Raw genomic sequence first — 16,257 nt, forward strand, 5'->3', positions numbered from 1 at the left:
TCTTGTCTATATGCGTCACCTTTATAGGTTAAGTAAGTATGTACTAGGTTTTTTTTTGTAAAATCGAAGGCTGAGATACTGAGCACCGAACGCGCTCTCGTTTCGATTACTTTAAACGTAAAGCAAACTCATACTAATTGTACAGAATAATTCTTATAGAACTGAAGATACTGTACTTAGCACTCATGCTAGTATTCGACTGATACGAGACAGTTTCTGAGTGAGATGTATTGAGCAAATAAAATAACCTGGTATGGGACTTTGGGACATCAGTATCTCCTACCTTAGGGCAATTTCAGTCGTCAGTGAGTAATGCGTTGACAAATGAAGACAGATCAAAGAACAAATAATTTAGTGGATGACAATTAGATTAGACAGCGAAGATCTTTCTGTGTCAAAGCATTGTTGGGTTATTTTGTACTATTATATACAGAACAACTATTTGGATATAAATTTGATATTCAATTGATTGAATGTTCAACTTTTTTTTATTGAATCGGAGCAAACGAGCTGATCCTGAATTGCCTGTAGTCCATTTTACAGAGTTTTTAAATATTTTCTAAGGGCATAGTAGGTACATAGAGCATGATGATTATCATCAATGCTTTTTACTTCATAAAGTAATTGATCAATAAAATAAGTACATTAAATAATAACAAATTTAAAATTAAAGGTAACATTGGTTTCCTTCTGTAAGAACAATTAAAATTCTAGCTGATACTGTTACAAAGGTCAAGACGAGCAGCGTCACACATAATCACACATTAACATACAATGACGACATCCGTCGCTCATTCGCTCCACAGATAAAAAACTACTCCAAAGTCTGTAGCAGTAGGGTAAAGGAACATTTTGTCACCAATATGTTACAATACGTTGTATTAGTGTTTGTAGTTTTGAACATAGTTTGTGATATCAATTACTTGATTAGAACGTTAGTCTCGGTACTGACTGGAAGGCTGTATCAAAGGAAATATGCTTTGAATGAAACAACCACGATATATGGTGAGTGATGTGCTTATATAGATAGTTATAGGTTACTTCAGTTTATTCTAATGTTGTTAGGTTCTTATATTGGTAAAATACTTACCATACTTGATGTTTAACAACTTGATGATTACATTACATTAGGTACATTAAAATCTATATACATACGTGTACGATTCAGCTATTTTCAGAAAAGACTAATCCTTAATTTTTCTCATAATATAATTTAAAAGCCATTCATTGACCGTTGTTAAATGCGTCAAGGATGGACTATTTCTTAAATTTTATTATACTTACTTAATATAATTTAATTCACTGACGTACTTCAATGCAAAAAAAGAAATGATAAAGTTTTATTAATATTCCCAGGTATTTGCACGTTTCAAGACTGTGATATAAACTTCAGAAATATTCGAATAGCCAGGCTACTTCGGGATCTTGACTTCGCGAGGTATCACTTTTATGAGAGGACCGGAATCTACCAGAGGAGTAGAGAGCTCAAAATTAAATCGCTACAAGGGTGTACACTGACTGTAACTGATGATCCAGTGCCTTTGTTTGCGCCTTACAAAATTAATACCAAGGTAACAGTATACATGATTACGATGACCTAATTAATTTGTGCATACGAAATTATTGTTGTGACGAAGCAGCGAATTGACCATCTATGTCTGACTTTTCACCTTCTGTTGGTTTGGAAATATTTTTTTAAGAAGTCAATTACATTACGATTTTTTTGTTTAATGCAACAACATTAGCTGTTTGTACTTGCTGCTTATTGAAATAGGTACTTTTGTAGAATTCATTATTGTAATTTTCGGCTTACTCACGTGACTGTTTGAAGAGTTACCTACGTGTGTAAGCCGAAAACTATAATTAATTTAGTATGTATTACTCACAAAAGTTATAGTATTTGTGGAAGTTGATATCCGATAATGTGAACATATCAGTATTATCATTAGGATGTTACCTCGAACATAGAGATGAATATTACGGCTATCTATACCTACTAAGTATTAAACCAACTTCAAATAAACTAAAAGATTTTATCATTTTGAATTTTCAGCTCGTCTATTGGGATGATCGTTCTTTATTCTTGGAGCATGAAGTGATAACCATACGTGATGGTAAAGTTCGATCACTGCTATTATCCCGCCAGCACGCGATAGGACGAAATGGGGACTCAACAGAAGCATTACTTGCAAACCTGCCTGGTTCAGAACTTCAGCCATCTTGCCCTGAATACATCGAACACTGGCTGGAAAGCATGCGAATAAACAGCGCAAAATTAAAAAAGGATAGTTAATTTAATTAAAGAAAATGTATTTCTTGTGTGCTTTTTTTATTTATTTCAAACGTTCTAGAATTCTATCCGCGACTTTTAAAAAAACGCTACTCATAAATAGGCGCATACTGTGTAAGTACGACATTATGTCACCTTAGACGGGAGCGAGGGGGAATGGGACGCCGTCTCCTCCTTCTGCGAATCAGTCATGCTAGCTAAGGAGGAGGCGGAGCGCGTGAGGGAACGATCCTCCTCACGCCCCAATCCGGGCGTCGGGGATCGCGTGACGATCTCCGACCACCGTAAGTGCGGGTCTGCGGACGGCGAGTAAGGGTAGCTCGCCGCCCGACCACAACCAGACACGTGCGTACGGTGCGTCGCGTTCTGCGCGCGCCTCAAAGAGCCAGACCACCACAGATGGGGCCCAGTAGGGCTGATGCCCGATCCGGAGCTGCGGACAACGTAAAAGGTTACAGGGGCTCCGGCTCAAAGCAGGAGAAGGAACGGGGTGGTTTTTAGTCAGTAAGAGTCTGACACTCCCTCCCGCCTCACCCAAGGCGGGAGAAGTCATTGGATGATTTTCTCCCCTCAAAAAAAAAAGACAGCTTCTTTTCGGAGTATAAAGCGTGATAATATTCATGTTGTTCCTATTGCACAAATTACATGGTACAATAACGTGTCGTATAGAATTATTATAAATACATTAATAACTACATAATATAAAACTGGTTATACTAAGTACTTAGGTAATTAAGCACCAAGAATCAATAAATTGATTAGTGTTTGCATAATAGGATAAAGTTACCTAGGTACAAGGATTGGTAATGATTTTTTACTTTATGGGATGGAAACGAGATTCTGTAAAAAAACTACATCGATCCCTTTTTCATGGTATAAGCCGGTAAACTAGTAGACGGATCACCTGATGCTAAGCAATCGCCAATGGAGACATTAAACACCGCAGGCGTTACAAGTGCGTAGCCGGCGTTTTGGGGGTTAGGAATTTAAATACTCCTGTAACCTCACTCACACAACGCATGCGTTTTTTCACGTCAGTTTTCTGTGAGGCCGTGGTATCACTCCGGTCGAGCCGATTCGTGCCGAAGCATGGCTCTTCCACATTTAAAGACCATATAATTATGATCGGTTATTGTTATTAAATTCGACCATTAATGGAGCTTTGACTAGAAGCTCCAAAAGCTATCTTGTTATGCGATGTTTCAAACCATTAATCTCAGTGCAATGGTTATTTAGTAAACTACTTACAACATTTCTGAGATTTTTGTAATGTGCATATTGGACAAACTGCATCTGAATGCAACTATCTTCACGTCACTCCGGTGCAATGGTCAGTGACTTGGTACTATACGATCTTGTACTTGAACTTGGTATGCACCTGTACCACTTTACACACGACGAGCAACCGCTCAATAACCACCATTCAGCACAATTCAAGTGACATGGCATCTCTCTCCCACCCTAACATTTAGTAACAAGTTAAACAAGGACAGCAGAACTTAAAACATTGCTGTCTTTGTCATACTAACGTTATGTCGCGATAGGAATGTTTATAAGAATACATAATACTTCAAAAACTTTTATATTACGTTGTCTACCTAATGGAACTTAGTGTTGTTTGAGCAGTTAGAGTGGTCCTACGGTTATTTTTTGTCATACATTACCGTAGTGTTTTAAATTTCTAGTTTTAATATCAATAATACCAGCAATGTATTGTATAATAGTGACTTTAATAGCTCTTGCTTACGTCTTCTGGGATGTCAATTACTTTTTAAGGATTGCTTTCACAATTGGACTTGGCCGACTGTTCCAAAAGAAATGCGGTGTTAATGATACGACCACAATTTACGGTAAGTCGGTGTTTTTGTTAAATATGCGTATATTAATGAGTGCATCACCTGCCAACGTGATCGAAATTTTTATGTACTTAGGTAATTTACATGTTAGGTGAGTACTTTGGTGTGCATCTATCTATTTAGCAAATCCTTACCTATTAGGTAATGTGTTACGGAAAATGTATGATGAATGTTAAATAGAAGTGCGTGTAGATCAGAATTGTCATAATAGGTACTAGGTAGGTACATATTAGTGCAACGAATATATATATTCGCATACGTATTCGCGACTATACGCACATTTTTTTTATATTTACATTAGCAATTTTTAATGCGAATGTGGTGAATATGAATATATAAATGTTTTTATTGTAAAAAGGTAAATTCAATAGAGGTATAGAAATAGTTTATTATTTATTACTATTCCTTAAACTGCCGCGGCTAGAGATGGGTATTTATTCGTCTACAACTTATCTCTAGTTGACGAGGTTTTCGGATAATACTTTCTGATTGCATATTAATATTGGCTTGTATTGTTCTATACTACTTTTCTCTTCTCTTCTCGATGTTTTAATTTCATTAATATTCTTCAAAGACATATTTTTGAGAAAAATCCAAAATCTTATATTTTTGGACCTTTGATTCAAATAAATTTCTATGGGTTCTAATAGTAAATTCGGTCACCACCAAAATTTAGCTGTTCCCTTATTTTGGTTATATGTCTACTATTTTAATGTTTTCTTTGATCCGACTAGAAATTCATACAAACAATTACAAATATGTGCTGCAAGTCACGCATTAAGTACCTAAGCTATCAAAATAAAGCTTTAGATCATTGATCCAAATTATTAAGTCAATATTCGCAAGTCAATGTCTGATTATGACATATATGTATATAATTCGTTACATCACTAGCACGTATTTAATTCCATAAAGTAGATACGGACTACACAAAAGTTTCCATACTTGTTTTTACAAAGCTACAAAAAGTCGTGTTATTTGCCTCTACATACGATTTCGGGGTTTCCATAAAATTAAATCTATGAACTATCTAACAATAGGTACCTCATCACATTATCATTATAAAATATTTATTGAAAATTTGGGCAACTAATAAATTAAATGTAAATGAAAACATTAAGCAATTTGCTAATTTGCCAAACGCTACAAAGAACTGTGTAAACTCGTATGGTACGGTACCTAAATTTGTGAAGTATGTTTACCAAGTAGTGGTTTATAGCGGTTTAAGTAGATATGCCAATAAAATTATATGTTTTTATAACTCATCAACTCGTCGTACGTAACGAAAAGGAATTTTTTATAAGTTTGTAAAACTATGACTAATCTACGATTGTAGTGCAAACACTACAATCGTAGATTAATCATAGTTTTACAATACTTATAATGATTCAACAACAATACTTATAATAATTCTGTTCCAATTTCTAATTTTAAAAACCTTTTTAAATAAATATTTTGGACAATCTTGTTGGTATCTCGTCTCTAATACGACGTAGGTTATGAACGAAATAACGGAGACGAATTTGACGAAAGGAGTGGTAACTTTCGTTAGATTCGTCTTATTTTTATACGAGTAGTCACCACCGCGTGCCATCGGATACCCACGCATAGGTGATACGACGGAGACAACGCCGTCAGTCCTAGGTCCTAGATATCTATCATAGTTATAGTTTTATAGAAGTAACCTATGTAAACGTATGTCAATTATAACAATGTACACGCACATCATACACACTCCTTTAGAGTACCTAATTTGGTAATTCATTTTCAATTCTTGGATTGAAATTGAGACTCAAAATAATTCTATTAGAACTTAGATTTAAAAACTATTTTTTAAGGGTTGAAAATCATCCAATGACTTCCAAACCGCCTTGGGCGAGGCGAAATAATAGTGTCAGACTCTTACTTTGCTGAAGCCTTACGAGCTGAAGCCCCGGTAAACCCGCTTGGTAGTCCGCAGTTCCGGATAGATTTAAAAGCTTGGACTTTCAAATTGTCCTAGTCAATGAATAGTAGGTCCTTATATTAAAAGTCTCATTTAATAATAATATTCTTATATCATTTCAGGTTTCTGCACAACACAAGATGTAGATATCTTCCTGAAACATATGAACAACGCTCGCTACGTACGAGAGTTGGACTTTGCCAGATTCCATTTCTACGACCGCACCGGTATTTACGCCAACATCACGGCTGTCGATGGTCACGCACTGCAAGGCGCTTCTAGCATCCGTTATAGGAGAACCATCCCTATTTTCAGTGCTTATAAGGTCGAAACTAAGGTGAGTTTGTGTTCCATACAATAAGGTGTTAAATATGCCTATATTATATTTACCTACATCTCAGTAAATATGTAGAAAAGGTATGACTCGACACTGGCAGTATAGTCGACAAAAATGTATTGGAGAATCGGTTGCCATTCAAGAAAAAAAAGGTATTATGTGCTCACTGTAAATTAACATTATTATGGGATAACCTTTTAGTTAGATTTAGAGACAAAGTATAATATATTACTGAATTTCTACTTGTATCTTTCATATTCATAACTCTTAAAGAAGTAAATACAAACGGAGGGTTTTCAAAGCAACAGTTCAAAATATATTTTTAAATTTCAATAAAAATAATTAAGATGTAACCAATTTTTTATATTTTCGATTCTTACCGATCTGACGTCATTCTATATATTCTTTTGTTATATTTTATTGCATTTTTTTTAATTTGGATATAATGTCTATAGGTAATAATTAAGAAAATAGTGTGATAACTATTATTTCTTTATGACAATTAATTATACGAGCATTAGCGACTATTTAGCAAAATGATTTTTACTGCCTTTTGTGATATTATAATGTGTTAATAAATAAATGTAAATGTTGATTTCAGCTGGCTTACTGGGAAGACAAAACGCTGTACATCGAACAAAAGTTTATCACATTGAACGATGGCTTCGTGCGTGCTGTAGTCCTGTCAAGACAGAACCTCATCAATGTAGACACTGAGACCCTGTTCCGAGGCATCCCTGGAGCTGACCAGAAGCCCGAGTGCCCTGAGGAAATCAAACATTGGCTCCAAGCCATCGAAATCTCTAGCGCCAAACTTAGAAAGAAGGATTAGTTCTACACTTAAATAGCTTGTAATTAGTTACTCACTATTTATATGAATGTTTGCATGTTTTACTTATAAATGTGTAAATGCAAAAATAAAGGTTGCGGTTCCTTAAACATTTTTTATTCTACGAAAAAACTTTGTCGATTAAACAGATGTTGAATAACTCAAACAAAATAACACAGATGTATCGTATTACGCATCAGTGCAGCACTCTGGCGCTTGTCACCGCACCGGCTAATGTTACTGTACAAACAACCTGAACACTAGGGACACGAATTTAGAGACTTATGATATATTTACCGCAACGGATTTTATACCTTACCCCAAAAACATAAGCTTTAAAATATACTAGTTAGAAATTGTACTTGAACTCTACTCCAGAGCTCATATTTAATTTGTTATTCTTTTGGGGAATCGTACACACATTAGAGTAGATATGCGTAAGGTAAATTAACAAGAACTTTTTAACAAAAAAATACTATTTAAAATGGTGTTACATTTTCAGTATCGATTATTTTCTTCTGAGTTTTTTATATCTTTTTTTTTCTGTAGTATGGCAGTTTACATAACTTTTTTTTGTTACCTTAATTAACAATACATAATATGATATACGTAATTATAAAATAAAAAATCATAAAATATAAGAAATTATCATGCCATGAATTTCATGCTACGCGCTACGAAGCGTAGCAACGTCGTAGCATTTTTAAAATTTATTATTTTTGCGTAATAATCAAGTACGGATGGATCTATTTCGTAATTGCTACAAAAATATAATTAGAAGCATGATTATAATGTTAAAGTTTCTTATTAATTCTAGCTAGAAAATACAATGGTTTGAACATACGTACTTGTTTGCGGTGCGGGTGTGATTCATATTATTTGACGCCGAGTCGGTGCGTGTGAAGTAGTCAGTTTTTTCGGGAGTTCCTTAATTAGCCGACGGCGGCAAGGAAGCTCCCGACCACACACACTTTGTACACCGACTAAACAATCTTCATACTTCCCTAGTAAAAGAAGAATTACCTTGAAATAGAAATCAATAGCGAGCTATGTACATATTTTTATTTGTTTGTTTGATCGGGAAACAAAACTGCATGCATGGTATTTATTGAATTTTTAATGATTGTGAACTCGGTTTCTTGATATTAGCTATGTTGTGCCTACGAGTACACTTAGGTACAAGTATCCAATAATTTTTACATTGGACACGAAATTGTACCGTGTACCATAGGGAACTAAATTGAAAATAATGACGACATTCAAACATTTTTCTTCTACGTGATCAAGTATCAAGAAGTATAGTATGTTCTAAATAAAGGTGGCGCTAACCGCGTGTGTCTTGTCGCACAACAATAACAAAATATCCATTAGCTTTAGTGGTTTCTGTTCAGTGCAGCCGACTCATAACACAACCATCTACATATTTTATTTTGTTTAATGTGCATACCATTTATTAGCCCGCGTTATAGCTCAACAAATGTTGACACTGTATTATTAAAAGCTTCAGGTACTTATTTCGTAATGAAACCTCTTTGTTATGGACACGATTACCATAAATTTTCCTGGAAATTCTTTATGGTAGTAAATTATCTATACATATAATAAAATCGTAGAAAAGTGCTGTCTGTACATTGAAAATAAAAATAAAAAAAATAGCAGGGGTTATTGTTATGTCGATGTCGAACCCAAAAATGTAATTAACTTTTTTTTTGTCTGTTTGTCTGTTTGTCTGTTTGTCTGTTTGTCTGTTCGTCTGTGCGCGCTAATCTCAGAACGGCTGATCCGAGTTGGATGCGGTTTTCACGAATATATTGTGGGATGCTTAAATTTACATTTAGTGTTTGTTTCATGTCAATCGGTTCATAAATAAAAAAGTTATGTCAAATTAAAGAATCACGTCGAACATTCTATGCTTATACCATTAATCTCCGCAACTATTTGACGGATTTGGTTGAAATTTGGTACAGATATAGTTTAGAACCTTAGAAAGGACATAGATATATTTTTATTTCAAAAATCAAAAAATAAATCAAAAAATAAAAATAAGAAATAAATTATTTATAAATAATTCTATGTCGATCGTTACACGACTTTGGTTCATGTTATTGTTTTAATTCATCGAAAAAAAGTAAATAAATAGTAAAAAGGTATGAAAAAAATAATATCAATATAATAAAACATTTAGTACAAAGAAAATGCTCTAACGGAGTATAGATAATTCTATGTCGATCGTTACACGACTTCGGTTCATGTTATTGTTTTAATTCATCGAAAAAAGTAAATAAATAGTAAAAAGGTATGAAAAAAATAATATCAATATAATTAAACTTTTAGTACAAAGAAAATGCCCGAACGGAGTATAAATAAATAATCCAAGTTGTCTTTATCCTCGATAGATGGCGTTGGGATCGAAATAGATCGCGCTATGGTTTCGTTACATTCATTTGGTTGGGTATCGGCCGAGCGCTTCGGTACTATCGTAGAAAAAGTGTATTATCAGTCGTATGATTATTTGTCTGTAGTGGTCCTGCTGTTTCGTATATTCTAAATTGGTTTCGTTGTATTTGTCAATTAATAAGTTTATTTGTTGGGTTTTCCTGGTTTTTTGGTTAAACTATTTAACGTAGGTTTAGTTTGATATCGATTATTAGTAGTTACTGTAGTTAGTTTTTTTAATAAAATTGTAAGTCTAATTTATAAATTAATTAGATTAGATTTAAGTCGTTTCTTTTAAATTATTTAGTTTAAGCTTGGTTATTATAGCATAGAGGATAGGTTGTAATATAGTTTCTTTTTTAATTGTTATAAATTCGTAATTCGTAGCTTTCTTTAGTTTTAAGTTAGTTTAAGTCCGTTTTTAAACTATTTTTTCAATGCCCTAAGTGAGTATACATCTATTAAATTCAAACGCAGAGCTCATTATGTTTGTTTTTGAAGAGTTCCCTGGAATATCTTCCACATCTCATTTTTGAAGAGATCCCGCGAGATCGGGAACTATGTGGTTAAAACCAAAAATTTGCCGGAAGTCACTATTCCACGCGAACGAAGTCGCGGGCAAAAGCTAGTGGCAAATAAAACTGATGACTGTAAATAGTAGAGGTAAAACAAAACGCTCTTTTAGAATATTCAAGTGATCGATTTCAAAGATAAACAAGTTGTTTTTATGTACTTACAACAATTACGTAAACAGCGATGTGGGTTCTGCATTACAGATTTTCTTTGTAAATGTATTTATTACTAGCTGACCCGGCAAACGCTGTTTTGCCTTATACATTATTCCATCAGAAAATTAAAACAAAAAATTTAAGGGTGAACAACCCTGATTAGTTAGTGGTCCGGAAAATAGATAGTAGCTGATTCTCAGACCTGCTGATTACACATATACCTAAAATTTGTTAAAAATCGGTAAACCCTATTCGTAGGAGAACGGTAACTAACTTAGTGTCATGAAAATGTTTTATATTAGTTTTTACTATCCCAGTCCTAAGTATGATTTCGGAACATTAACCTGGTTGAATTCTGAGATCAAGTATAATATAAAAATACTTAATATTGTTGTACCTACAATGTAAATATTATTATAACCAAGTAAAACTAGTTAGTACTAGTTCTAAACACAGTTTATTATAATGGTTGAGAATTTTCCCAGGGTAGTTGGTACCTAACACATTGTGTTTTAGAAAAATAAATTACCTGTAGTATCTAATTCTGAAAAAGAAGGTGTAGGTAACTATACGAAATTAAATGGCGAAAATTCCTATTAAGAATAAACAATTCATACATTTCATATTCTGTTTTGCGAAGTATCGGAATCGATATCGAGTCTCTATCAAATATTCAAGGAATCCTAAAATATTAAACTAAGCTGGCAGGTTAGGTACACTGCGATTAACAATCAATTTTAGCTTCATTCTAACTTGGTTTGTTATCAAAGATGTTACTCCCAAATATTACCTTTCCCTTAGAACTTCTTCTAAACACAATCATCACTCAATATATGGAATCAGCATACTGCGTCACCGTACTCTCAGATAAACCTCTGTCATTACCTTTCACAAATAGTTTCATATATTTGGTACCCGATGAAGACAACTTAGTGGAACAGATATTTAACGTATCTGAAATGGGATGTTCCGATTACATAGTTTGTATGAGAGACCCTCAGAACTTTATGACTGCCTTTGAACGCGTCGTCCATATTGGAAACGTAAGAAGGAGTGACAGAAAAGTTATTATTCTACCTTATAATGAGGAATACAATGAAAACAGTGATGAAAATCCACCGTCGTTGATATTTTCCATGAAAGGAAGCGAATATCTTGCAAATATGTTAATGGTTGTCAACCATAACAGCAACAACTCAGACTGCAAAGCATTCGATTTGGTCACCCACCAGTTTGTAGGTCCTGATGATATGAGTAATCTCCCTATATACTTGGACCGTTGGGATTCTTGTACACAACAGTTTGAGAATGATGCGAACTTGTTTCCTCATGATATGACCAATTTATATGGGAAGACTGTGAAAGTGGCTTGCTTCACATACAAACCGTATGTGCTGTTAGACATTGATACTGCTATCGAACCTTTGGGCAGAGATGGCGTGGAAATAAGAATCGTCGATGAATTTTGCAGGTGAGATATCATGATACACATTTTACCTTTTGCTGGTCAGGGTTTAACTGCTGATTCTTGTTGTTATAAATACAGGTGGCTAAATTGCACTGTCGAATTAGTCAGAGAAGATGTGGATCAGTGGGGAGAGATATATAAAAACGAATCCGGTGGCGTTGGAGTTATTGGAAGCGTTGTAGAAGATCGTGCACATTTAGGAATTAGTGAGTATCAACCCAATGATTTAAAAGAGCTTGCATTCACAGGACAGAGTAGACACTAGATTCAGTAGAAAGTTTGTGCGGTATGCGATGATGTTGTATACAAAAGAATTCAATTAATTTTAATAAATTATTTCAGCTGCTCTTTATTCTTGGTATGAAGAATATCGAGTAATGGATTTTTCGGTAGCGGGAGTAAGGACTGCTATTACTTGTATAGCTCCAGCTCCTAGGTAAGGCCTTTATATTACTTAATCATCTTCAATCTTATCAACAATTTTATGTTGGGTAAGGTGTTCTACTAATTCGTGTATGATTTGCAGATTATTATCAAGTTGGGAAATGCCACTAATGCCATTTACTTGGTACATGTGGCTCGCTGTAGTTTTTACTTATTTCTATGCGTCAACAGGAATTTTGACGGCACAAGGATGTGATTCATCATCTTATCCATTTTTAAATGCTTTTGGTATGATGATTGGACAAGTAAGTTTTGAAATATTTCTATCTAATTGAAGAAACTATACCTAGTTTTTGAAAGTCATCTACATGCCGAGGAGCTAGCTTCAATCTGCCACCGAAGGGTGGGCAGTAGCAGTGGTGTTGCGGTCAAAAAGTGCAATCTAATAAGTATTAGAGGGAAGGGTCTCTCTATGGTGAAACCATTTTCAGCAGTGAATATCTTCTAGCTGATGATGTGGGTCAGGTATCTATTAAGACACGGGTAGGTAGCTGGTACATGCGTCTTTTCATAAGCAAATATATTTTACTTTGGTAACTATTTACCTACATTGTTTTTAGCTCATAGAGTCGTTAAAGATTCAAGTTACGACTTACAAAAAACATTTATAGATATAGGAAGGTTGCGAGTTCTTTCAGTCTCAATATGAAGGTAAACCTTCGTGGAAGATAAGAAGCGTCACTGGCTGGTTGTTGATAGCGGGGCTGATTCTGAGCAGTGCGTACGGGGCTGGTCTGGCGTCTACATTCACAGTTCCTAGATATGAGCCGTCTATTGATACGGTACAAGACATTGTCGACAGGAAAATGGAATGGGGAGCCACTCATGATGCCTGGATATTTTCTTTGACCCTGTCATCTGAGGTTGGTAATTAGGTAATCTAAAAAATAAATTGAAACAAAAATTGAACAAATAATAGTTTATTATTTATTTTCAGCCGTTAGTAAAAGAGTTAGTGAAACAGTTTCGAATTTATTCATTTGATGAATTGAAACGTAAAAGTTTTACACGAAGCATGGCGTATAGCATAGAAAAGTTACCGGCAGGTAAGTAGGTACCTATACTTAGAAGATACAAATCACACAAATATTCGTCATATCTATCCATATCTACTACATACTTGTTTATATAACTAAAACGTTCGTGTGTTACTATAAATTAATTATTATGTTCAGCTTACCCACGTAACTGTTTGACGAGGAACTCGACTGGTTTCAAGCCATGCTAGAGGCTCATATACATGCAGCATTCCGCGACACACGACGCGGCGACTGTCACGTTGTTACTATCTATATTAGGCACATTATATTTCAGGCAACTTCGCTATAGGCGAATACGTAACACAGGAAGCTATACTGGATATGATGTTGATGCTGGAAGACTTTTACTTCGAACAGTGCGTCGTGATGATGAGGAAGAGTTCTCCGTACACCGAGAAAGTGAGCCAGCTTGTCGGCCGATTACATCAGTCCGGACTTTTGCTAGCCTGGGAAACTCAGGTGAGATGAGATTGTGATTCAAAGAAATAGTTATTCATTGACTACCGAATCTATATCTCAAGTACCGTATAGGTAAATGTAATTTAGAATAGTTAAGGATCAACTCCTTTTAAATCAAATTGTTTATTTGATTTTGCATATATCTACTTGTGTATAAAAGTTGCTAAATAAATAAAGAATTAAAAAAAGAAATTATTCGTCTGCGAAAAGTAAATGTAGCAGTAAAACACAATATTGGGTACTCGGAAGTGGACCGATAAAATCTATTCAACATAAAACTGGCTAGTTGACTTTAAAAAGCTAATCTTTAGGAATACAATTACGATTCAATGTCTGTTAAGGAGTTACTAAGGAGTGGTTTAATTCCTTTTATTATAAGTACTTCTGTCGCAGGTCGCTCTGAAACATTTGAATTACAAAGTTCAGGTTGAGGTGAGATTGTCAAGGAGCAAAAATGATGTGGGCACCACGAAGGCTTTAAATCTTGGAAATGTTATGGTATGTCTACGCCTATACAATTGCTAGGTAGGGGAAAGTGGGGTAAACGCGAACGCGGGGTAAACCCGAACCCAATAGTTTTAATATGTTAGAAAGATATAGCCGTATATCACTCGCCGGTAACTCAAAGATCACGCCACCACCAGCGCCAGTCAACGAAACGGGAGACGCGGACGCACGTACTTTTCAAGGTATGTCAGTTTTATTATTTTCAATGTTTTCGATGTAAATTTTTGATAAACTGAACTTAGTGTAGCTTTATTTCTATTGAGAATAGTTATTTAACTTTTACATAGTGGGAAACTTACATACTAAACCATTCAAATGACAGTGACGCATTTGGTATAAGTTTTAGAACCTAATATATTTTTTCCATTTTATTTTTTTCGGCCGGGTGGGGTAAAGGCGAACGCTGCATGTCGGGTAATCTCGAACGTTCGGCATTACTCCTCTCTCCTTTTTTTGTTAGTTCCCTGTTCATATTTTTTTTCCAACTAGCCACTGGCAAATAGGGTATAGTGTTTTCCAGTCTATGTTGATTTCTTTGTGGCACTAAATTATGTTGTCGGGTGATTTTGATAATGCTAAACATCAAATAAATTGTTTCAGATGCCCCGTAATTATAAAAGAAAAACTGAAACTAAATACAGTTTAGAGGATCTCAAAAAGGCTATAGTCGATGTTCAAACCAAGAAACTCAGCATTTGCAGAGCAGTAAATACGTATAATGTTCAAAAACTACAATTTGCCTTAGTAATGTTAGTACGTGATTACCCCACTTGGTGTTCGGCTTTACCCGGCATCAGTTGGGTAAAACCGAACACTAAGGGTTTTGTTTTTCGGTCATTTTGTTATATTTTATTTAAAAAAATAATGATGTTGATTAGTAATACGTTAGCTAGATAAGTGAAGTTTATAATTTAATAATTAAAGAAACTCTGTGATTTGATTCCACTGTTTTATTTATATTTTCCCTTAAGTGTTCGTGTTTCCCCTCTTTCCCCTATGTACCTATTTGTTCTAGGTACAATTCCATTTTGGGTTAAAAACTACCTACTGTATATTGTTAGAAAATTTGCTCGACCTGAGAACCTTCGAAATAATCTTTAGTTAAGATTAATGAAATGTCGGTAGATAAATGTTGAAGGCAAATCTTCCGCTAAAGATACCCATATGCCATGTACTTGCATTAAAGATTTGAAAGGTTAAAAGCATTTTTTGTTTTCAGGGAATCTTTATTGTCTACGCAATTGGACTTGTGGTTTCAATCGCGACGTTTTTGGGAGAATTATATGTTCACTATCACAAACAAAAGAAAGAGCGCTTACATGTTGATTAAATTAATTAGATACTTAGAATTCGTTTTTTTTTTCAAATTTTTGTGAAGTAGAAATGTGCCTGTGAACATTTGGTAGGTATTGCTTAAAGAATAAAATAAATAAAAAAATCACGTTATTTTTATTTATTAACTACCTACTCACACTGACGCTTGAATACTAAATTTTAATACCTATTTTTAAATCATCTAACATGTAACAAGTTTAAAATGTCTGAATTTTGCTTAATTAATATTATAGTCATTATTTTAATCAGTATCTTAATGGATTTAATAGCGTGATTTTAACATTGAGTTTTAACTCAAATCTATCTCTGTTATTTCCTATGGAATTTATTAAATTGAAAGTCGTTGGACAGTACAAAGATAAAATACGAATTAAATAGGACCTTTTTTAAGTTAGGTATTATGGAAAATGACTGTCTGGTCATTCATCTGAAAAATCAAGAGATGCCATAAAAATTTATTTTTCTTAATTTTTTTTTTCGATACTTAAGCTTTCATTAATATTTTTTGATAAAATTGAACAGTATTTTTTATTTGCGTGATTGCAAACTTTTCAGAAATTAATGAAAACTTTTTATTGTTAAA

At 34.3% G+C, this 16,257-nt stretch overlaps 3 protein-coding genes across 3 annotated transcripts; all 3 read left to right on the top strand.

Moving 5' to 3' along the window:
- The first annotated feature begins 783 nt into the window (after positions 1-783).
- LOC118282312 (protein THEM6) lies at positions 784-2,319 on the top strand. The gene is made up of 3 exons (XM_035603333.2): positions 784-1,005; positions 1,357-1,571; positions 2,054-2,319. Exons 1-3 carry the CDS (start codon positions 864-866, stop codon positions 2,291-2,293), a joined length of 597 nt encoding a protein of 198 aa, XP_035459226.2. The 5' UTR covers positions 784-863; the 3' UTR covers positions 2,294-2,319.
- A 1,551-nt stretch (positions 2,320-3,870) lies between these two features.
- On the top strand, positions 3,871-7,367 carry LOC118262046 (protein THEM6). Its single transcript, XM_035573148.2, has 3 exons — positions 3,871-4,140; positions 6,214-6,428; positions 7,030-7,367. The coding sequence occupies exons 1-3, from the start codon at positions 3,999-4,001 to the stop codon at positions 7,258-7,260; spliced, it is 588 nt and encodes a 195-aa protein (XP_035429041.1). The 5' UTR covers positions 3,871-3,998; the 3' UTR covers positions 7,261-7,367.
- A 3,607-nt stretch (positions 7,368-10,974) lies between these two features.
- Positions 10,975-15,854, top strand: LOC118261941 (ionotropic receptor 21a-like). Its single transcript, XM_050701283.1, has 9 exons — positions 10,975-11,892; positions 11,968-12,095; positions 12,232-12,325; positions 12,416-12,578; positions 12,972-13,196; positions 13,271-13,379; positions 13,648-13,832; positions 14,226-14,330; positions 15,559-15,854. Exons 1-9 carry the CDS (start codon positions 11,192-11,194, stop codon positions 15,667-15,669), a joined length of 1,821 nt encoding a protein of 606 aa, XP_050557240.1. The 5' UTR covers positions 10,975-11,191; the 3' UTR covers positions 15,670-15,854.
- Positions 15,855-16,257: the final 403 nt, after the last annotated feature.

The sequence above is a fragment of the Spodoptera frugiperda genome, chromosome 20 (assembly GCF_023101765.2).
Source record: "Spodoptera frugiperda isolate SF20-4 chromosome 20, AGI-APGP_CSIRO_Sfru_2.0, whole genome shotgun sequence".
Classification (NCBI taxonomy): domain Eukaryota; kingdom Metazoa; phylum Arthropoda; class Insecta; order Lepidoptera; family Noctuidae; genus Spodoptera; species Spodoptera frugiperda.

What these genes read in the sequence shown, in the direction of transcription:
- LOC118282312 (XM_035603333.2), top strand. Translation starts at nt 864, where the DNA reads ATGTTACAATACGTTGTATTAGTGTTTGTAGTTTTGAACATAGTTTGT. An exon ending in TGAAACAACCACGATATATG is followed by an intron (nt 1,006 to 1,356) that starts GTGAGTGATGTG and finishes TAATATTCCCAG; the next exon opens with GTATTTGCACGTTTCAAGAC. An exon ending in CTTACAAAATTAATACCAAG is followed by an intron (nt 1,572 to 2,053) that starts GTAACAGTATAC and finishes TTGAATTTTCAG; the next exon opens with CTCGTCTATTGGGATGATCG.
- LOC118262046 (XM_035573148.2), top strand. Translation starts at nt 3,999, where the DNA reads ATGTATTGTATAATAGTGACTTTAATAGCTCTTGCTTACGTCTTCTGG. An exon ending in TGATACGACCACAATTTACG is followed by an intron (nt 4,141 to 6,213) that starts GTAAGTCGGTGT and finishes ATATCATTTCAG; the next exon opens with GTTTCTGCACAACACAAGAT. An exon ending in CTTATAAGGTCGAAACTAAG is followed by an intron (nt 6,429 to 7,029) that starts GTGAGTTTGTGT and finishes TGTTGATTTCAG; the next exon opens with CTGGCTTACTGGGAAGACAA.
- LOC118261941 (XM_050701283.1), top strand. Translation starts at nt 11,192, where the DNA reads ATGTTACTCCCAAATATTACCTTTCCCTTAGAACTTCTTCTAAACACA. An exon ending in CATAGAAAAGTTACCGGCAG is followed by an intron (nt 13,380 to 13,647) that starts GTAAGTAGGTAC and finishes ATTATATTTCAG; the next exon opens with GCAACTTCGCTATAGGCGAA. An exon ending in TGCTAGCCTGGGAAACTCAG is followed by an intron (nt 13,833 to 14,225) that starts GTGAGATGAGAT and finishes CTTCTGTCGCAG; the next exon opens with GTCGCTCTGAAACATTTGAA.